Source organism: Physeter macrocephalus, chromosome 12 (genome assembly GCF_002837175.3).
Source record: "Physeter macrocephalus isolate SW-GA chromosome 12, ASM283717v5, whole genome shotgun sequence".
Lineage (NCBI taxonomy): Eukaryota > Metazoa > Chordata > Mammalia > Artiodactyla > Physeteridae > Physeter > Physeter macrocephalus.
In genome coordinates this window covers 49,260,021-49,281,779 of record NC_041225.1, presented here as the reverse complement: position 1 = coordinate 49,281,779, position 21,759 = coordinate 49,260,021, and the positions used below count along the sequence as shown (strand labels likewise).

Genomic DNA, 21,759 nt, shown 5'->3' with positions numbered 1-21,759 from the left:
AAACAAAGAGGGGAAGGGAGACGGGAGTGAGGCCGCAGAATTTGTGGAGCCACATCAGGCACGGCTCGGAGGGCCATGGTACAGAGTGCGGATGGTATTCTGAGTGCAGCAGGGGGCCTCTGGAGGGGGTTTGAGTCCGAATGGGAGAGAGGATCAGGTGTCATTTTAAGAAGGTAACTCCTGAAAATGGATTGTTGGGGCCGAAAGTAGAAATACGGAGTTGGGGCCTATTGCAGTCAGTATTTCAGAAAGGAGTCAGTGGTGGTGGGCGTGGTTGTAGAGATGGGGATGGTCAGGGGGAAGGATGGAGACACGTGGTGGAGGTTGAATCCATAGGACATGGTGGTGGGTGGGGTACAAGCGATCAGAGTGAAGACGAGGGTGAGAGAGAAGGAGTGTGAAGGATGACTCAGATTCCCGGTTGAGCAGCTGCACGGGTGCTGGTGCTGTTTCCTCACAGGGGACAGACTGGAGGAGGTGCCGGTTGTGATGGGAAGATCAGGAGTTCCATATGGAACCTACTCAGCGTGAGATGCTTGTGAGACACCCGGGTGGACATGGCAAGTAGGCATCTGTTTAATCTAGACGTGAGCTCAGAAGAGATCTGGGCTGGAAAGATATAGTGGGAATTATCCACCTGTAGAAGGCTTTGAAGACACAGGAATGGAAGCAGTCACCTGTGATGAGCATATAATGGTGGGGGGGGGGGAATTAAATCCACAGGCAATTCCAAGATTTAGAAGCCAGGGAGGAGGAGAGGCCAGCAAAGGAGGTGGGGAGGAGGGTAGAGGATGAGGAAAAGTCCAAGAAAGAGGGCTCCTGGGAGCCAAGAGACAAGAGCACCTGAAGGGGAGTGTCCCCGGTGGGATAGATGCTGCTGAGGGACCAGGGAAGAGGCATGTGCCAAATCCTGGCTCAATGCTGGGCAGCCAGCGGGCACCCGATCGGCGTGGGATCCTTTTCCTTGCCACTCTCTCCATCTTAATTTGTTCCTGTATTTCTGAATATCTATTGCCTTTTCCCTCAGATGACAGTAGGAACCCAAGAAATAAGGAATAAATGAATGAAGGTGTGAATGACAAGGGCAGCTGTGACGGGTGGTCTCCGGGGTGAGGTGCAACTCCCCTCATCTCCCCTCCTGCAGCCCTGGGCATTGATTTTGTCCCAAGCCTAGGCTGGGTGCAAGATCCCTGGACACTGATGGCTCCTGTATAGCAGAGGGCCCTCTGGGGAGCCACTAGCATGCTCATCAGGCATCCTGGCCTGAGCAGGTCTGAGACAGTCCCCTTGGCTGCTGGTGCAGGGAGCCGCCTCCCTCAGCAGGGTCGCTGGAGTCCCTGTCGCCTTCCCCCCGCCCGCCCAGCGGTGTCGACTGCACTGTAATCACACAATTATGATGCCATTAAAATGTCACATTTGGAGAAATCCATATAAACAAAGCATTAACAACCGCTTGAAAATTGTAGTCTTTACCACTAATGACCTACTTTGTCTATGCACCCACTGTACCCTCCTGCCACCCCCAGGGCTGCCGCTTTCCCCAGCCTCGCTTTCAGAGGCAGACCAGAGGGTACAGTTGTGTCTGCTGCCTGGAAAGCCTTAATGTTTAATGTGCTGGGAGAGGCTCTTTGATGCGTGTGTCCGAAGTTGGCCAGGCCACGGGGAGCCCGGCACTGAGCCACTTAGCAAGTGAGACAGGTGGATGCCACACCGCCCTACCACCCTCCTGCCCTCCGCACTGCCCCCGGCAGATCTAAGATCCTGATGGTGGAGGAACCCGTGGAGAGAATCTGGTCCTTGGGAAACTGAAGAAAGAGGATGGTGTTGAAAAACATGAGGGTCGGATTCACGCCATTGGCTTTGACTCCCTCCTCTCGGGAAGAGATTGAACCCGAGACTTAGTGTAAGGCCTTGCAGGAGGAAAGGGTCCTGCCCAGCGGCTGTAGACCAGAGTGAGTCCAAGCTAAGAACGTAGGTGGGTGGAGAGGCACGGGGTGAGAGGGCTTTGATAGTTTCTACCTCATTCCCAGGACAGTGCTCTGGAAAAGTGGAGATACTGAATTTTCTTTGTCACCAGAGTCTAATTTTAGTGCACTAAGGAAATGGATTACTTAAAGGAATCTTGTAGTGAGTGCTCTTAGGCAGTAGGACATAAACCAGATCAGCTCTGACCAAGTGATTAATCTCTTCCCGATGTATGTCAGTTGCAAATCTGGATCCCCAGAGAGTTCCGTCTGTGGTTTAAGTCAGAGTAAGCTTTATTCTGAAGAAGCAAAAGAGAAGACCACGGTGGGTTAAAAGATGTTGAATTAGAGGATTGGCGATGTTTTTTTTTTTTGTTTTTATTGAAGTGTAGTTGATTTACAATGTTGTGTTAGTTACCGCTGTACAGGAAAGTGATTCAGTTATACATATACATATATATACATTCTTATATGTATATATATATTCTTTTCCATTGTGGTTTATCATAGGATATTGAATCTCTGTGCTATACAGTAGGACCTTGTTGTTTATCCATTTCATAGATAATAGCTTACATCTGCTAACCCCAGCCTCCCACTCCATCCCTCCCCAACCCCGTCCCCCTTGGCAACCACCAGTCTGTTCTCTATGTCCATGAGTCTGTTTCTGTTTCGTAGATAGGTTCATTTGTGTCAGAACTCTAACTCAAAAAGATACATGCACCCCCTATGTTCATAGCAGCACTATTCACAGTTGCCAACACATGGAAACAACCTAAATGTCCATTGACAGAGGAATGGTTAAAGAAGATGTGGTACCTGTATACAATGGAATACCACTCAGCCATAAAAAAGAACAAAATAATGCCATTTGCAGCCACATGGATGCAACTGGAGATTATCATGCTAAGTGAAGTAAGTCAGAAAGAGAAAGGCAAATACCATATGACAGCATTTATATGTGGAGTCTAAAATATGACACAGATGAGGGTAGAAGGTGTTTTAAATGTCTCTCCAGCACTTGACATCCCTCACACAGTTCAGGATTAACCTGCAGAAGGGATCATGCCACAGGTGCTTTAACGAATGGACAAGAATGGTTAGTGACGAGCACGTCATTTGGGGAGCAATTATTGGTGCTTCCTAAGGTGAGAGAGATGCCCCTGTGGGTCTTGTTTGCAAAAGCAAGTGCTTTATAAATCCCTTCTTTATAGTTCATGCAAGATGCCATAGACGAGATTCCTGCCAGGCTGTAAAGGTGGTCAGTATTTAGGACAGGCTCGTAAGGATTTCTCCCAGGTTTTCAACCCACTGCCATTATCACTTGCTATGTTGCCTGCAGCACTAAATTTGCCCTTCGCAGAGGTGGGCATCCTGCTCCCGCCCAGATTCAGCAGCCGTGATGTCTGCTGGGTCTGCTTTTGACATAATAGAGCCCCTTTCACTGAAAGCCAGCCAGCAGCCCCCGTGGAGTCCTGGGAGATAAAGCCCTTTCAGAGTTATTCACTCCAACCCCACACCTGCATATTCAGCAGCTGACCTAGTTTTGAGGGAGCTGGAGGGTATCTGGATGTCACCTTATTTACAGAGTGGCTAGAAAATGCGCTAAGCTCTGGGCCCTGCCTGCACACAGTATCTGGGGAGATCTAGCCGGCACCTCGGAGGCAGGCGGAGAAGAGAGGAACAAATTCTCCTCCGCCAAGGGCTAGAGGCTTCTTGCTAATGTCATGTTTGGGGGATGAATGACAGGGCTTAGGGGACATGACTCTGAAACTCCTTCTAGCCAGAAAATCCAGTTTAGCACCTTTTGACCTATGGATTAGGGGAGGTGTTTCCAGGATAGCCTCGGAGGAAAGTGTATGGCGGGGCTTCTGGCGGGCACCTCCTCCCCCCTCCTTCCTCCATCCTTCTCTAGGCAGGAGCTGGGTTTGGAAGCCTCTTTCCACGAATGACCCTCTGCCATTGTAGGTCCCGGTAAAGGCTATGACGGAGCCCACCTGCCTGGGTTTAATCCCAGCATCTGCACTTATTAGGAGTGTGACCTTGCCTGAGTCTCTTTAGTTCCTCAAGCCTCAGATTCACCTTCAGTAAAATAGGGTTCATAATAGCACCTGGTTCTGTCTTGTTCTGAGTATTCAATGAGTGACATCTTTAGGACAGAGCCTGGCATGCAGTAAATGCTACAAAACAATTAGCTGTGATTGCTGTTCTGAGTGACTATGTCCAGTGTGCGAATTGATCACCTTTTCAAGTCGGTCCTCTTCCCTGGCTTCTCACAGCCATCTCCATCTTGATTTCTCCAAGGTCACCTTTGCCCAAGAAGAACCTAGAGGGATATTTGGGGAAGCTGCAAACCTTGCCGAACATATTCCTTGTGAGGTTAGCTGTAGGACTGGCCATTCCGGCCCTTGGAAGTCAAGTCCCAGGATGCCTGGAGAAGACCCTCTGGGGCTAATGTGTCAGAGGAGGAAAGGGGCCAGCAGTTGAGCAGGGAGCAGGCTCCTTGGCCTGATGGGAGCCTTGGGGTCTCAAGCAGGTTCAGGTTTCTGACCCCACCCCTGAGATCCCCAGGTCTCCCCCCAGAATCACCCAGCACAAGCCTCTGTGCCTGCCCCAGACCCCACCTTCGCACACATAAAAAAGGGAGTTAGCACAGAGGCCACACAAAGCTCAGTTTCCAGCCTTCCAAGCTGGCAATGACCTTATGTGTTATTTTTTTTTTAAGTAGTTTTCTGTTTGTGTCGTTTGCTTGGCGCTGTGCTCAAACCCATATCTGAGATGGGGCTTTTGGGTGGATGAGCCCTCCAGAGCCCCAGGCAACATCAGCATTGATAATGACCTGTCTCTTTCATCACAACCGGACAGTAAGGAGGTGCATCCAGTCACCTGAGGATGCAGTCACAGGTCACATTTCTGCCACAGGGAAGGAAGAAGCTAAACGTAAATTAGCTGTAAATTAGCTGACTGTAAATCGTAAAATTGTAAATTTTCTCGCCATTAGCATTCAGTCCCCAAAAGGAATAATAGTAACCACAGCAATGTTGACAATAATAATGTGTTACATTTGCATTATGTTTTGCAGAGCAGTTTTCAGTGTCTTATCTTATTTCTGAGACTTAATCCAGGACTGTAAAATTGTGTGGTGTAAAGATTCATATTGCCCTTGGGGTGGAGGAAGAAACTGACCACAGGAGGTTGAAAGGGCATGCTGAGCAGAGCCAGGCTCGGACCGGCTTTCCTGACTCCTGTTTTCTTTTAGCATCTACGGGACCGTCGACAGGAATTACAGGATCTTCTCTGATGACGTGCCTCCCCTTCTCTGCCCATCTCCACCTTCCCACACATCAGCACTCTTGCTGCTGCATGCCTGTCCGGGTGAAACTGGGTTGAAATGTACAACGGGCCCCTTGAAAGAGAAGTCACAAAAGCTTGACGCGTATAGCATGAGCACTTTTCCCTTCATTTCATTCTTCCCTCCTTTATCTTTTTTTTTTTTAAACAGAGAACAGGAGTATTTATTTATTTTTAAATTTATGTATTTATTTAATTTTTTTTTTTAATTCTTGGCTGTGTTGGGTCTTCGTCTCTGTGCGAGGGCTTTCTCCAGTTGTGGCAAGCGGGGGCCACTCTTCATCGCGGTGCGCGGGCCTCTCACTATCGCGGCCTCTCTTGTTGCGGAGCACAGGCTTCAAATGCGCAGGCTCAGTAGTTGTGGCTCACGGGCCCAGTTGCTCCGCGGCATGTGGGATCCTCCCAGACCAGGGCCCGAACCCGCGTCCCCCGCATTAGCAGGCAGACTCTCAACCACTGCGCCACCAGGGTCTTTACCCTCTTCCTTTTATCCCATTACTGTCTCTGTGTCACAATTTGGTAGCCCGCAGACTCACCCCATGGGTGTATTTTGTTTCACCCAAAGGGGAGGTTTCAGGCGGTGTCACTAGGCAGGTATTGTTTGGCACCTGTAAGGTCTTCGCTCACATTTCTCTTCTCGGTGACCCTGAAGGCATGTTCGTTTGTGACCCCTGCTGCACACCTTTGTTCAGTCGGGCCCCTTGAAAATTGCTTGCCTCCACAGCTATTCCTTGAGGCTAACGAGATTACTGATGATGCCTTAAGATATTTCCTGGCCCTGTGCAGGTGAAGATGGAGACCTCTCCTGTCACTGGGAAATTCAAGTCTCGTTTTTAGTGTTTTGTTTTTTTCCTGCTTCTAGTGAGTGAGACTCTTACCACGAGGCTCCATCTCTGTTCCTGCTGGAAGCCACTCCGGCCACACTGTTGGGCCATCCCAGGAGGAATGCCCTCCTCTTCCCTCACAACCCTGCCCTGAGAGATGGCTGCAGTGTCACCCTGGCAGACCTCAGTCTCTGGAGGTGACCCTGTCCCCAAGACGACTCAGCTGTCCACACCAGAAACAATGAGTTTCAGTGTCCGGTTCTGTTTAGCTGGAGGCCTCCCTTCCTGAGCTCACTTCCGGTCCCCTCTCCCTAGGTCCAGGCCCTCTCCTTGGTCCCTCCCGAGCACAGGTTCCGTCTCTTCATGCCTGGTGTCCTCCAGCGCCAGCCTCCTGGTTACAGGCACAACCACCTTCCTTGTGCCACCATGCAGTCCACCAAATCCTCTTCCTCCTGGGCCCCGTTTGGTTACTTGGCTCCCTCCCCACTTGATCTCTTGCTCTCTGGGTGCCAGAGCTGAAAGGGACAGAGGCTTCTCATGTTCCCATGGTCTGTTTACTGCTCCATCTTTGAACACAAAGAAGATGCAAAAGTCAATGATGCGGGTGGGGCCAGCTCTCTCTTAATACTCACGCCCACCAGCACCTGGGAGGTGTTCTTCAAGCAAACAAGTGATATGAGATGCCCATCTCCATAAAGGAGCTCTGGGTTTGGTCTTTGGTGGTGGAATGTATAGGGTGTTGGGTAGGAAGGGAGCAGACATGTAGCATTAGAGCTCACTCACCCCGGCACGTGCAGGGGGACCAGACCTTCTTACCCAGTCACGCTGATTTATACTTCCCTGGCGCCTCCCTCTCATGCTAATTAGCAAGCAAATTAATCTCCATATAAGGCCCAAATTTCATGAGACTCTTTTTCTTCCCCTATTCCAGAAACAAAAGCTGGGCTTCTGTCCATTCTGTTAATCACATTGTATTTCACAGTTGGAGTTTTCAGGCAATTATAATAATTAGCAGAACTTTTCTTCTTCCAGAAAGCTCGAAGCATCCCCCAAAGCTGTATTTGCATGTGATGTGCAATTGGAAAATAGGTGGTCAGTGTGTGTATTGGGCCATGATGGGGAGGAGAGAGCTAGGTGGTGGCGTCTCTTGTCCGAGACCAAATGAGACTAAAGCCAGCAATAGAGTCATTGTGGTATCCAGACCCCCCAGTGGCTCAGAGAAGCCACAGCAGACCCAATATCTAGGCACCTGGCTCTTGAGGGAGTGGGGGTGAGAAGGAAAATGGGGAAGAAAGACAGAAGGAGGTGTAATAGAAAAGTAAACTTATCCCTGATGAGTTATCTGCTACCTCATTTGGCCTGAGAAATAGCCCTTTCCTCCTCTGTGATATGCCCATTCCATCTATCAAATTCTTTAAGAGTGACTTTCATATAATTAACACTAACCATTAAACTACAACATTGAAGGAGCAATTGCCTAATTCTGAGGAAAATTTAAATTTATTACCAGCACCCGAGGTAAAATGAATCCTAAAGAGAAGAAGAGAAAACCGTGCAGAAGATAAATAGAAAGCCAAGTGGGATATTGACTTGATCCTTCTCCAGTGCAGGGTAATTTGGCTTCTAAAGTGAGTTAGATCATAATAAATTAAATTTAGATTTCTGCACATCAGTTAAATAACTCCCCAGACAGAATATCAGTGAGAGGAAGAGGTGATAATACATGGTGGAAATATTAAAATGGAGATCTTATCTAATAATCCATAATTGATGTGCTGTCCCTGGATGAGGGAGAAGGATTTTGCAGCTCTTTCCTTTGTCATGAGCCCAGGTGGGTGAGTGAAGGGCTGGCTTGCCCCTCCTTCTTTGTTTGAGTTGGTCCTGCAGACTCTGGGGAGTCTCTTACTGGCAGTCACTCCTCTCTCAGACCATTCCTACCAGGTAGGACTTACATAGCTATACTGGTGTGATGAGGGATTCTGCTGTCCTCTCTTGACTGGCCCTTGGAAAAACAAGGTCACTTCCCAGATGGATGCACATTAGAACAGTACAGAGGTGGGCAGATCCTCCTGCATTTTTGTGACTGCCTAGCAGGGTGAACAAAGTGGCCCCGTGGATGAGTGAAACATCTGGTGATGGGGAAAGAACACTGGTTTTGAGGTCAGAAGTCCTGGGTTAGAGTCTCAGTCGTCTCCAGCAAGCTCTTATGCTTTCTTGAGCCTCAGTTTTCCAATCTGCAAAATGGAAACAACCTAACTGGCCTGCCACCTGCATGGGGTTAATACACATGAGATATTCCAGTGAAAATGCTTTGAAGACTGTTTGAAGACAAACATTTCTGTTTGTCTTTCAATCATTATTATACTTTTTTGTTTCTAAAAATTCTGTTTGGTTCTTTTACAAAGAACTTTTGTTCTTTCCTAATTTTTTATTCCACATTTCAACCTACATATGCTTTATTTTGTATCTGTAATTTCTGTGTCTGGATTTCTTGGAGGATCAGAATACATTGTTTATAGTTTCCACTCACTCTCCCTCATAGTGGACTTGTTCCCTCTGTGTCTGGTCATTTTTTATTGTGATTCCATCTTTTGGTGAGCTACGTGGGAATCCTGGGAGCCTACCTTGGAGATGCTTTCCTCCAGAGAGTATTTATATTTGTCTCTGCTGGAAGCCAGGTTACAGCTGATCTGGGACCATTTAGTCCCACTTCTTGACCTTAGTTATGGAAGACTCAGGTTCAGTTACTCCACCTTTTAGGAGCCTGGCTTTACTTTCTCAATGAACTTTACCCTCGGGGCAGCCTCACATATTGTCTTTACTTACCATTCAACTATCCCAGCTCTGGCTTTAGCACCCTATATTTTCCCTGGCCTCACCTCTCCTCTTGTGGTGAAGATTTTCATTCTAGAAAGCCCAGTAATGCATTAAAAACCACATTTGTGGCACTTCCCTGGTGGTCCAGTGGTTAAGACTCTGCGCTTCCAATGCAGGGGGCACAGGTTTGATCCCTGGTCCAGGAATTAAGATCCCGCATGCCGTGGGGCGTGGCCCAAAAATAGAAATAATAAAATATAATCAAACAAAACAAAACAAAATATATCTTCAAAAAAACCCCACCACATTTGTTGTTATTTATGCAGGATCTAGCTGTAGTTCAGCATGAAGGTCCTGGCAAGTATCCGGTCTGCCGTGGTGCTACAAGCACACGGCTCCAGCGGGTAGAAGGCAGGGGCACTCGGGGTGCTGCTGGGATGCCACAGGCTGCGGTCCTGGAAGCAGCCTGGATGCGTGGAGATGTGAACGCCAGGCTGCACAGCTAGCGTAGAAACTGGGTCTACAGGCCTTGAGGCACACTTCTCAGTTGTGTGAACTTGGGCAAATAATTAATCCTGCCCATCCCTCAGTTTCCTCACTTGGAGATTAGGGATACAATTTTCTGTTGTATATTTGGATTGTAAGGGTTAGACATCATTTGGGTTACCCCTCCCTCACTACTTCCCTCTGAGGTTCTGACAGGGGAGCTGGGATGGGTAGTTTTGTGTGCCCAGTAGGTGGTGGACCTTATCAAAGGCGCAACAGAGCAGCTTCCGTCTAGGAAGCCTGCATATAAAAGTTAGGCTGTATTATGAGCAATGTCTCCCTTCTCGTTCTGCACATACGGAAGGGTTTCCAGGGTGTTTGAATTCCTTGATGAACCCCACCTGACTTCACTTACTCTTGTTCTCTTGATCCTTTGGCAGATCTTTTGCACTTCTCTGTGTCATTTTTTCTGAGTTGCAAGTCTTATATAATGGGGGGTTGGAAGACCTGGGGAACACATAGTTACCATTAAATATCTGAAGGGTATGAAAAAGAAAGGTCAGATTTGTATTAAATATCCCTGGGGATAAAACCAGGCCCCAAAGGGAGATATTACCAGGAGACAAATTCTGGTTCAAAATGAGAAGAAAACTTCTAGAAGTTACAGTCCTTTGAAGCTTGGAGTGGGCTTCTTGGGACCGCTCTGTCCCTGACTGGTGGGATGTCCACCGGTGGAATGTTACACTGGAGTTTAAAACATTGGGTGGATGGATGAATTATATCGTCTTTAAATTATCAGTTATATCATTTTTTTCAATTATGACCTTCTGTGTGTTAGTCTCTCACATTCCCATCTTCCTGAAGGAATCTGCCTGCAGAGTTCCCCCTTTCTTGCCCTAGGCTGGCAGGATGAAGCCCACTGCTGAGAGAATGACTGCCCAGAAGGGGGAGTGAAGAGCAGGAGGGAGGCTGGTTGAGAGGGGGTACAGACATCCTTGCGTGGAGGCAGATCTGTAAGCAAAGAAAGAACTGGACCTCGAAAAATGGTGGGAAACACATAGATAGTCTTCGAAGGTAACCCAAGAAAATGGCAGTGAGGATGTACTAAAGTTGAGTCACCTGATGGTTGAGCGCATGGGAGCTGGAGCTAGGCTGCCTGGGCTCAAATCCTGGCTCTAACACTACCTGTGTGACACTGGGCAAGTTACTCAATCTCTCTGTGCCTCGGTTTCCCCAGTTATGAGATGGGAATGGGAATAGTGATATCTAGTATAGTGAGGATTAAATGTAAGTATTTAGGACACATGATAAGAGCACCCCAAGGGGTTAGCTGTTTATTATAGGGTGAGTCTGAGACATTCTCTTAAGGATCAGGTGCAGTTCAGAGTAAGATGGAAGCCTTAGCAAGGGCTAGAGATTTTCTCATTTGAAAGTGAAAAAGAAGAGAATGAGATCAATAAGAGAAAACTCGTAATACCAAGCTGGGGAAAGAAGGGAGGGAGACAAAAACATGAGTGGAAAATAGAGGCATCTTCAAAACCTAACAGAAGGGAAGGCTACACCCATGATTCCTGAGCCAAATAATCAGCTTGAAACCAGAGTGAGAGAAAACAGGCCAGGGAACGATAGAGGAAAAGGGATTCATGATTTCTCATGGAAGTGTGGTGAGAGCAAAGAAATGAAGCAACTTAACAGATGTGCTGTTGAGCTTTCATTTTTGGTGCCAAATTATTTAAGCACAGGTCTTGGCCAGGGGGTTGGCTGCCTTAATCAGATAGTTTCTACTTAAAAGATGGTCTTCGTTTTTGTTTGTGGCATCATGCTCCTCTTCCGAAACACACACACTCTAGATTGAATAAATGCCGGTCAGGAGGTCAAGTGGTGGCAGCTTGGGGGGCCATGTGGCAGTGGGTGCAGTTCTGGGGTGGGCTCTTGGGGGGGCTCCTTGGTGTGTGTTCTTGTTTTGGAAAAGCATTTCACCTCCTGTGCTAGGAAGGCTTGTGCAGGTGAAAGTGCCTGTTCAGAAACTCTCTCAGTTTTCACATGAGCCAGGAAGCGAGGAGTCCGATGCATGGGTACAACGTACATGCCCTGGGCCCTTAGAGGCCAGATGTGGGGACTTAGACGAATTGAGGAGCTTGGAAACCAGCTCCAAATCAGGACTGGAAGTATCTGGCAAAGTCACTGCCCCTTTAGAAATTCTGGGAGGACCGCGGTCAACTCTCTTCTGGGGGCAAGCAGGGCAGGAGCGGCTGGCCCTTCCTGCGAGCGTGTCCCCCACTCCACTCCTCCAGGGGGGCCTTTCTCTGCCCATTCATCCTCGGCAGAGAGGACGCCCGTTGTTCTGTCCGTGATAAACAGAGCGGACCGTGGCGCTGGGAGGCCCTGGGGAGATTCAGTCGGGGGTCCCTTCACTTACTAGCCGTCATGCATGGGCAAGCCACCTTACCTCTCTAAGTCGACCCCTCCCTGTCCAAATGGGGGTTGTGTGAGGACTCTGCGACAATACCTGCAAGCTGCTTCATAAAATAGAGATTGCTATTCAAATGGTAGTGTTGTTTTAAACACAGTCTCACCATTATTTAATACATCCAGATATCGTTATAGAAACACCAAGCTCCCAGTACAGGGAGATCCCCCCAGTGGGTCCAGCGCAGCAAAGTGGGAACCAGCTCCGCACCTGTGACCATCTGAGGGAGTGGTCCCCTCCGAGGATGCCCTTGACTGACTGTTCAGACAGTTCCTCTTGCCGGCCTGGCTGCTGCTCTGGCTCTAGGCTTTCTGGAAGCCAGCTGAGTTCTCACGGCCCCATCTCCAAGGATACCAAGGATGCTCAGCTGCCCTTAGGGTGGCGATTACCAGGCTGAGCAAACCACCCAAACTGGTACCCCCTTGGCCCTGAGCCTGGTCTGGTATTAATAGAAAGTAGGGATTGGGATGAGACTTAGAGGTTGGTCGAGTGCCCTCACTCCAGCCCCTGTGCCTCCCCACGGTGCCTGTCCCACCACCTGCTTGTCCAGCTGATGGATGGAGCTGTACACCTGGGCCCCATCAGGCTTTCCTTCCCACCTGGTTAAAGTGCTAAGATTACCTCCCAACTGGTCTCCTCGTGGAGCTCTCTTCCCTCTACTCCATCCCGCACCTGCAGCCAGAGATACCTCCCCCTGACCTGCTTCATACGGGACCAGCCGCATTCTGGAATTTTCTTTCACTCATGCTCTCTTTGCAGTCCACACTCTGGCTTCCCCATTCTGACCTAGCCATTCCCTGAACACATGCCTCTCCCCTGAGCCATTCTGCCTTTTCTCTGGATTTTCACTGCACATGTACTTCCCTTCCCCATATCTCCTCAAGCAAAGCAAAATCCCTGCTCATCCTTCAAGTCCTAACTCATTTGATGCTTCTTCTGGGAAGTCGTTCCCATGTCCCTCGCACCTCTGTTATAGGTGTCTTCATGCAGGTGTCTCTACGATGTTGCGCCCGCTGGAGGGCAGGGGCCTTCCATCTCCGCATCTCCCCTCCCCAGCACACAGCACTGTAGGGGCTCACAACTTATTTTGAGATTTGCAGTGAATTCAGGGGGGCATGAGCCAGCTGGAGATGGTTCAGGGCCCCACGGCGCTTCCCGCAAGAATGGGATGTCAGGGGGGCCCTGAGGTCATGTTCCAAGCACAGGTGACATCTGTCAGGCTGTGATATGGCACAGCCCAGGCTGGGGGTTTCATACCCGCCACACACAAATACCCCCATGTAGCAGCAGTATCACAGGACATTAATAAAATCAATTATTGGAAAAAAATCACTGGTTTCCAGTGCTTCATTTTGTGCTATTAGCAGGAGAATGCTGTTTCAAAAGGAGATAACAGAGAGAGAGAGAGAGAGAGAGAGAGCGAAAGGGAAAGATCAATTATCAGATAAGATGCAGTGGCGCCTGAGATGAATGTGTATGTGGGCGAGCGGCCCCCCTTACCTGCCAAACGTGGGCCGAGCGCTTGCACTGCTGTCGGCAGCACCTGCCCTGGGCCTTCCTGTTTAGATGCCCTGAGTGCAGAAGAGCATCCTGTGCAATGATGGGATGGGTGGTACCCGGGCAGCTTCAGATACTTGCACAGCGAGGAGGGTCAGTAACACATGAATGAACATCTCATCCTCGATGCCAGCCCCAGGGCTCCAGCCCTCATGGTCCAGGTCGGGGCCTGGTCACTAGGTTCTTCCTGGCACAGTATTCTTTTGGCTTTGATGAACCTGAGAGGTCTGAGCTTTGTTGATACAGACCGGGTCTCCCCTAGTGGGGGCAGCACTAGCATCCACTGGGCAGTGGCTATCAAGGGAAGCATCCAGTTTGCTGAGGCCCCGAAGCCCATACCTCCTGCTGGCCGTGTGGAGTCTCTGTTGGCTGCAGAGCTGGGGTGGGCAGAGCAGAGGCGGCAGCCTGGGCTCTGGGCAGGAGCCGTCGCCTCCCTGTGTGAATCCCCTCACCTCCTCTGCACTGGAGGGTCCAGGAGACAGAGCTCTGCTTTGGGCTCTGCCACCATCCACCTGGGCGACCTCAGACAAGCCAGTAACCTTTCTGAAGACTTGTCTTCCCTACTCTGCAGAGGGTCTTGGGGAGGGTGAAACGGTGTCGTGAATGCAGAAACCGCCTTATACATTCTAAAGTACTGTCTTCTCTTGTGGTGAGGGTTAGTACTTGCTCCCCCATGGATGCTTCTTAAAAATAAGCACAGACAGGGCTTCCCTGGTGGCGCAGTGGTTGGGAGTCCGCCTGCCGATGCAGGGGACGCGGGTTCGTGCCCCGGTCCGGGAAGATCCCACATGCCACGGAGCGGCTGGGCCCGTGAGCCATGGCCGCTGGGCCTGTGCGTCCGGAGCCTGTGCTCCGCAACGGGAGAGGCTGCAGCAGTGAGAGGCCCGCGTGCCGCAAAAAAAAAAAAAAAAAAAAAAAAATTAAGCACAGATTCCTAGGTTGGAGGAAGAAAGGAACACACAGGCATCCATCTGGCGGGTAGCACACCATTATAGATGGATTGCTTACTTCTCATCGCCACCTTCCTTCAGCAGAGGAAGGAATGACAGTCACGGTGTACCACCTACTGTGCGCCAGCCTCTGTGCCAGCACTTTGCACCAAGTGTCTCAAATTACCCTGGAGAAGTGGCCTCTGGGGTTAGCATTCTAGAATCCAAGTCCCAGCCCTGCCGCATCCTAACTGTGAGATCTTGAGCAAGCTACCTGGGCCATAGAGCCTGCTTCCTTGTCTGTGCAATGGGAATCCGAGCAACACCCGTCTCCTAAAACTGCCCTGAGAACTACACGAGATAATGTGAGGTGAGGTCCTAGCACAGTGCCTGGTACGTGAGCACAGCACTCACTAAATGGTAGCCGTCATTGTCATCGTCATTCTGTTGTTATTAGTGTTGCTCGTGCTTTTATCAGCGTGCTACCTCTGCCCCTATCTTTGAGCTAAACCTCGCCAGCACAAGCCTGGTCTTGGCGGCTGGGCACTGACAGAGGGGGCTGAGAGGACCGGGAGCCATCCTCACAGACTTCCTGTTCGTGTCACACAGATTTCGGATGCTGACTGGGTTGACCTGTGGGACCAGTTTGATGAGCGGCGGTATCTGAATGCCAAGAAGTGGCGCGTCGGTGATGATCCCTACAAGCTGTACGCTTTCAACCAGCGGGAGAGCGAGCGGATTGCCAGCAGCCGGGTGGTCCCAGACACTCGCCTTTTCAGGTACTTCTCCCGACCCCTCCCACAGCCATGTCAGATCCACAGCAGGCTTGCTTTGTGCAGCGCCCAGTGCCAGGAATCGGGGCAGGCAAACGGTGTGTTGCCAGTTAGACGAGAAGGGGTCTGTGATGTTGCAGTTTGCCCCGTCTGTGCTGCTCGCTGCCGTGAGCCGTCCCAGAGCACCCCGTGGAGAGGGAGGAGGCCTCCACCCGCACCCCGCCGCCCTCACCCGGGGCTCGCCCTAGGCATACCCGCCATGAGGTCATGGAACACTAACCACCCTACAGCCAGAACCTTTCTCCCCTGGCAGATTCCCATGGCCTGGCCTGGCTTTCACACGGGGGGAGGGCAGGCCTCTGGGCGGTCAGGCTGGTGGTCTCGTCTGCCGCTGGGAGGTCCCTCTGGCTTCTCTTCTCACGTGCCAGAGTGTCAGGCCGTCAGAGGTCCTACAGCCTGACATTTTGGCACGTGAGAAGAGAAGCCAGAGGGGCCTCTACCCTTGCCATTGGGTCCGCTGTCTGTTTCGGAGCAGCCCTTTCACACAGCCTCTGTCCTGCTGTCCCCTTGGTCAGGCCCCCTTCAGATGGGTTGCAGAGATCAGGCCTGGGGCAATGTGGAAAGCTTTGTTTCCCAGCAAAAAGAGGCTTTGTGAAGGCGCTTCGCCTCTCAAGCCTTCCTAGAGTCCGCCAGCCCTTTGCTTCCTGGGGAGGCCTGAGGAAGCAGGTCAGTCTCAGCCAGCGCCTCCCCTCCTGACCTCCAAGCTGGGAGGCCCAGCTGTGCCAAAGACCCATGAGGGCGTGTTTCCTGTCTGCTGCGGGAAGTTGACTTGGCACCCAAAATGGCAGACCGGCAAGCTTGGGGTAGAGGGGCTTGAAGGCAATGTCAAATGAGAGACTGTAGGCTTGGTGTTAGCTTCTTAGCTTTCTGTGTCTGTTTGGGCCTATGGGTACCGAATTGTGGATACTGGGGTTTAGGAGCAGGACAGTAAAAATTTTCATGACAAATGAGGCTGGTCAATCAGGCGGTACGTAAGTTGGCAGTATGGTAAGGCTGGTGGACTCAGTCTTCCCGACTAGGCTGCACAACTCAGAACCGTGACTTATACAGCTTATTTCCGTGGAGGCGTTTGACCAGTCCTGATTAATCACCATCACTCCTAAGAGGAGCCAGAGTCCTGGTTTCCCCCATGAATAAAGCCAGGGGACTGAACTGGATGAGATCCATGGCTTCTCACTCTGAGAGTCTGTGAACTCAACCCTCCCCTCGAGGTACCCAGGAGATGCTTCTTTAGCAGTGGGGCCTGGAAGTCCCCTTTACCCAGGACACTCCCTGCTGCTTGCCTGAAAGCTTCAAGTCAGAGTCTTGTATTATTCCTATTAAAATTCCCCAGCACTTACCCTGGTCCTTGGACCTGATAGAATTTTATTTAAATATTAGATTATTTTATTTCACGGGGCGGAGAGTATGTATAGGAGAACAGGGAAGGGGAGCAGGCAGAAGGCTGAGAAGCTCCACTGGGTCTCCAGCGGGTGGTGTCTCCCTTGTCTTGTGTCCAGATGCCGAGGCCCTGTAGGGGGACACGGGGACACCTCCTCACTAGGAAAGGGGCTGGAGCATCTGGGTGACAGCTGTCAGAACTGCCTCTGAAGGCTCCCACCTGCAGGAAGGAGGCGTCGGGGAATTCACTGAGCAGGCAGATTTGCGGGGTTACCTGAGCGGGACTAAAATCTGCGTTCACCCTGTTTTACGATCTGAGAGGCAGAAATGAAAGCATTTTACAGGGCTGGGCATAGTGGTAGTTGTGGGTGAAGAACTCAGCCTGTCCCCAAGGATCTGAGCTCCCCAGGTCCAGTTCCAGGCTCCCTACCTGACCCAGTGTGTTTCTTCTGTGAAGTAAGTGTGATCTTCTGGGATCGCAGCAAGAAGGGAAGAGAAGATTTCGACAGAATGCGGATACCCTTTGGAAGACAACGAGGAAAAGTGTATCAACCACATGTCTGCCTCGGGACAGTGACCTTGCTCTGTGGGAGCTCAGATTGTGTTACTCAGAGAAGTTCAGATTGATGGATCCTAATCTGAAAGAGCAAGAAGGGGAGAGGACAGGGCATATTGGGAATGAGGGCAAGGACATGGGACCAGGCAGCCATGGCACATGGTCCCGCCTACTGTGTGCAAAACCCTAAGCAAGCCCTGACAGAAGCCGCCCATTGATCAGCTATCTGCAGGCTGAGTTTGGTACGGGACTGACCCTGTGCCTGTATCACCCTCGTGGTGATGGGAGTTCCGGAGACTGCAAAGCCCAATGTTCTTCTCTCCATTGGGCCCCCACTGAGTGGTGACTTTCTGTCCACAGGACCTCCCATCTCCAACCCTTACCTCCCAGGGAGTCCGTGTCCTTGAGGCTGAAGTCACCAGCTAAGTCCCTTTATCCTTCTGTGATTCTAGCCTCTCTGCTGTATCCTGCCTTCATCCTCCTCCAACCCTGGGGCTTGCCTGCCTGGGCTGACAGAGCCCCAGGGCCCATTCTCAGGCCCTGCCTGTCCCAGCTCTGACCAGCTGTGGCTGCTGGTGACCTGCGCCCACCCGACCAGGGATTCTCAATGGTGACTGACATCTGGGGCTGGATAACTGTGTGTTGTGGGGGACTGTCCTGTACTTTGGATGTTTAGTAGCATCTCTGGCCTCTACCCACGAGATGCCAGTAGCACCTCCCCAAGTTGTGACAACCAAATATGTCTCCAGACATTGCCAAGTGTCCCCTGGGAGCAAAACTGCAATGAGAACACCTGCCATAAAGCCAGCCCTGCTTGTTACCTGAGTTCTCAAGAATGAAACGTCAATATGCCTTCTCAGCCCCAGGAAAAGGATGAGGCCATATCTTCCCCCTAAGTCAGAGTCAAGCAGAAGGCAGTACAGCCCAGGGGTTAATGATATAGAGTCTGGGATCAGATCACCCTGTTTCCAGTCTTGCCTGTGCCGCTGAGTAGCTGAGCAAACGCATCATCACCTGGCTTCTCTGGTCCACACTTTCCTCTTTTGAAAAGTAGGGATAAAAATAACAATGATACCTACCTAATGCGCTTTTCTTAAGGATCAAATAATCTATATGTAAAGTACTTACCTACTGCTTAGCAAGTAGTAAAAAAAATTTTCGTTGTTGTTATTATTACACGGTAGTACTATGGGCAGGCTGGCACTGCAGGGCCAGGAATGGAAGGGAAGTGTCGGGGCGACGGGGGCGGGGGGGTCTCCTGAGAAAACTGAAGATACTCAGGCAAGAGAGGCAACCAAACGCCGAGTGTCAGGAAGGAGCGTTAGGGAGATCACTTAAGTGGTCAGGAGGGGTGGGGGTCAGGGAGGAACAGAGGAAGGCCTCAAGGGTAAGTTCAAAGCTGGAGAAATGGGCGTGGAGTGTTGGTCACGAGTGGGGGTCCCAGCAGTTCTCAATCCAGGCATCTCATAAGAATCACTTGGGGAACTTTTAAGAAATGCTGATACCCAGCCTCCAACCAGCTGAAGTGTCTCTTTTCTGAGTTCCCCAAGTGGTTCTAGGGAGCAGCCAGGGTTGAGAGACGCCGGTCCAGGTACGTGTTTCTCAAACTTAAATCATCTGAGGTTCTCGTCAAACTGATCCAGCAGGTCTGGGGTGGGACCTGAGAGTCTGCATTCCTGTCAAGCCCCCAGGTTCTGCCGATGGACGGTCCATTGATCACACTTCGAATAGCAGAGGCTTAGAACGACGGTTCTCAAAGTGTGGTTTCCCAAAGGAGACTAGCTACGCTGGCATCACCTGGAGACTTGTTAGAACTGCAGTTTCCAAGCCTCCCCCCAGAACTACTGAGAGAGGCACTCGGGGTGGAGCCTGGCAATCTGTGTCCCAACAGGCACCACCAGTGATTTTGATGCCTGCTCAAATGTGCAAACCACAGAGCATCAGCTGGCACTGCAGCTTCCTTTTGTGGGTCAGATGAGGTCCATGGGTGGGTTGGTCCAGCTGAAAGGCCCAGGGTTTGAGTAGAAAGTGGGCCCTGGACTAAAGATGCCTTCCTGCCTATAGGCTGCAGCCCTCTCCCTCTGTCCAGGTGATGGGGCTCTGTCTCAGGCCCTGTAGAGACCTCTGGCTTCTCTGCCCCTTCCTCTTCTCAGTTTCTTCAACCACAGGGTGTATATGCTGCCATCCTCTTGGCAATTGGCATCACCTTTACCAAGAAGCTCCTACTGTGGCCATTGGCCCACCCTGGACTCCTGGTTCCTTTGTGGGACCCGACCCCATGGACACCGCTTCCCTCTCCCCGTCCATGTTCCCATGATGCCTTGCAGCTAAGGTTCTACTAGTTATGACACCAGTTGCCCTCTAGGGGGAGAAATCTTTGATGTGTGATAGGAATTCAGTAAATGTTTGCTGAGCAAATGAAAGGGAGAGTAAGCCTGGAAAGACAACTGATGACTCTTTTCCTATCTGCCTTATGGGTAAATAGGACAAGAGGAGCTAGAGGAAGCCCCCTTCTCCGTATCCTCCCATCCTCATGGGCTTCAGATAAGGGACCAGGAGAATAGCCTCCGTTAAAGGAAAAAGGCCTTTTTCCCTTAAAGAGTTCTCATTACTGAAAAGAGAAGAGTGAAGAAACAGCATGTGAGAGGGGTCTGAGCTTATTAAATTTGCTTCCAATTTTCCTACCACAGTAATTGCATTGTGATATGTAGGATGCGTTTGAGCAACGCCTGAAACACGGGGCTGTTAGCTGAGCATCAGAGCAGGCACTGCTGAGAGAGCGGGCGCTGGGCGGAATGGCGTAGGAATCCAAAGGTGCCCAGGTGGAGTGAGGAGGGGGACAAAGGAGGAAGGCTGCGGAGGTTTTCACCAACCACCCACCGTGCTGATTGAAAAGCGAGTGCACTGCTGGCCTGGAACGCTGACAAACAAGTCATGGCGGGGTGTCACGTGATAGAAGAAGCCCCAGAGGGGCCAGGGGCTTGATCCCCTGTGTGAAATGGGATAGAGTCACCATCTTTCTCTTGGTCCTTTACCCCGCGGAGTCCACGGTGTTCTGTGGGAGGCAGCAAGGTTTACCTGGAGCCTGGGATGAGGTGAGGAGTAGGAGGTAAGACCGGGGGGCAGGCTTTGAACTCTCCATTCCAGGGTTTATGGGGGCCGTGGGGTCGATGGGGTCGGCAGTGAGGATAGTTTAGAAATGAGTTTCTACGGTTTCCAGTGGATCTACTCATTCACCCTTCGGGGTCGACAACCTTCCCCTGCCCGCCCTACCCCTTACGTAACATTTGACATTTTCACAATCTTGAGATGGAAACCTGCTGTCTTGGGGCTTCAGACGTGTCTTTGCTACAGCTCGGTCTCCCCAACCCCTGATTCAGGCCCAGTGAGAGCAGTGGGGGCAAGGGGACCAGCAATGGCCTTCCGCCCATCCCTGCCCTGTCTCGGCTTGTTTTCTCATCTGCAGTTGGACTAGATAACCTCGAAGCTTTCTCATTCCCTGAATGCCACACAATTGTAGATGGGTTCATTCTTCCGTGGTTGGCCTTCTCTTCCAGATATAAACATACACTCTGCTCTCCCACCCGCCTCGGCCTCGTGTGAATACAACACGGGGTGCTTCATCGGGGCATCCTAGTCCCGAATTTTCCCCCTAAGGCCCATTGTTCCGTTAACTCGGATGAGAGCCTTAATTTCCAGGGCACTACCTAAGTCCTGTGGGGTGGCGAGGATGAATGGATGTGGCTGCCTGTGTTGGGGGCTGGAGGTGGGGTGCCATAAATATTTCAATGTGAGGAAGAGACAGCGTCTAGCTGGGGGTGAGTCTGAGAAGAGTTCCCAGGGGAGTTCTGCTGTTTCTAAAGCATTGACTGGTCCAACAAATAGTCCTCATTTTCCAGTCCTGCTGCCCCCACCCCTGTCACCACATTCTGGTGACAACAGCTGGATTTGCTATCATCCAAGTAGCACATAAAACGTCTGGCAGACAGGAAGCCTTTAGGTGGAGGCACACCCGTCGAGAAGGGGGGAAATATTTTGATAAGGCACATGTATATTTTCGCTGTTGCCTAGCAGTGCTTATTATGGGGTCGCTTTGATTGCAGGGGAGCAGGTGGCAGGGTGGATGCACCCGTGAGCTGTGAGCTGGGAGGAGTGAGAGCTGGAGAGCCTCATTAGGTCACCTCCCCCGGCCATGCTGGGTTTGATTGTTCCCCTAGGCGGCATATCCTCCTGGGCTCTGTCCAGTGCAGTGCTAAATCATTCCAACAGTGGGATGCCCATCGCTTGCCTGGAGGGAAAATTCCACACTTCGATACATCTCACCGGGAAGATGTTTTTCCTTCGCTTCTTTTCATCCTGGGAAATGAAGGGGCCGTGGCCCAGTCTAGGATCGCATTTATCCTTCCTTGAATTTACTCGGTTGGAATGGCTGCCAAAGATCATCATCATTTCTATCCTGGTACTCGCCACTTAGCAGTAATAGGATCAAAATCTTTATGGCTGGAATGGCTAAGCATAAAAAATGTTCATATTCCCTCAGAGTCAAGGCAATTCCACTAGCTCAGCATAGACTTGGTGATTCCACATCAAGG

The 21,759-nt window shown here is 50.8% G+C and overlaps 1 protein-coding gene across 1 annotated transcript in view; it reads left to right on the top strand.

Moving 5' to 3' along the window:
- The first annotated feature begins 13,027 nt into the window (after positions 1 to 13,027).
- GALNT14 (polypeptide N-acetylgalactosaminyltransferase 14) overlaps positions 13,028 to 21,759 on the top strand; it is a 91,358-nt gene continuing 82,626 nt past the window's right edge. Inside the window, exons 1-2 of the mRNA XM_028496594.1 lie at positions 13,028 to 13,117; positions 15,008 to 15,177. Coding sequence (XP_028352395.1) covers positions 13,028 to 13,117; positions 15,008 to 15,177 — 260 coding nt within the window. The remainder of the gene's footprint in view (positions 13,118 to 15,007; positions 15,178 to 21,759) is intronic.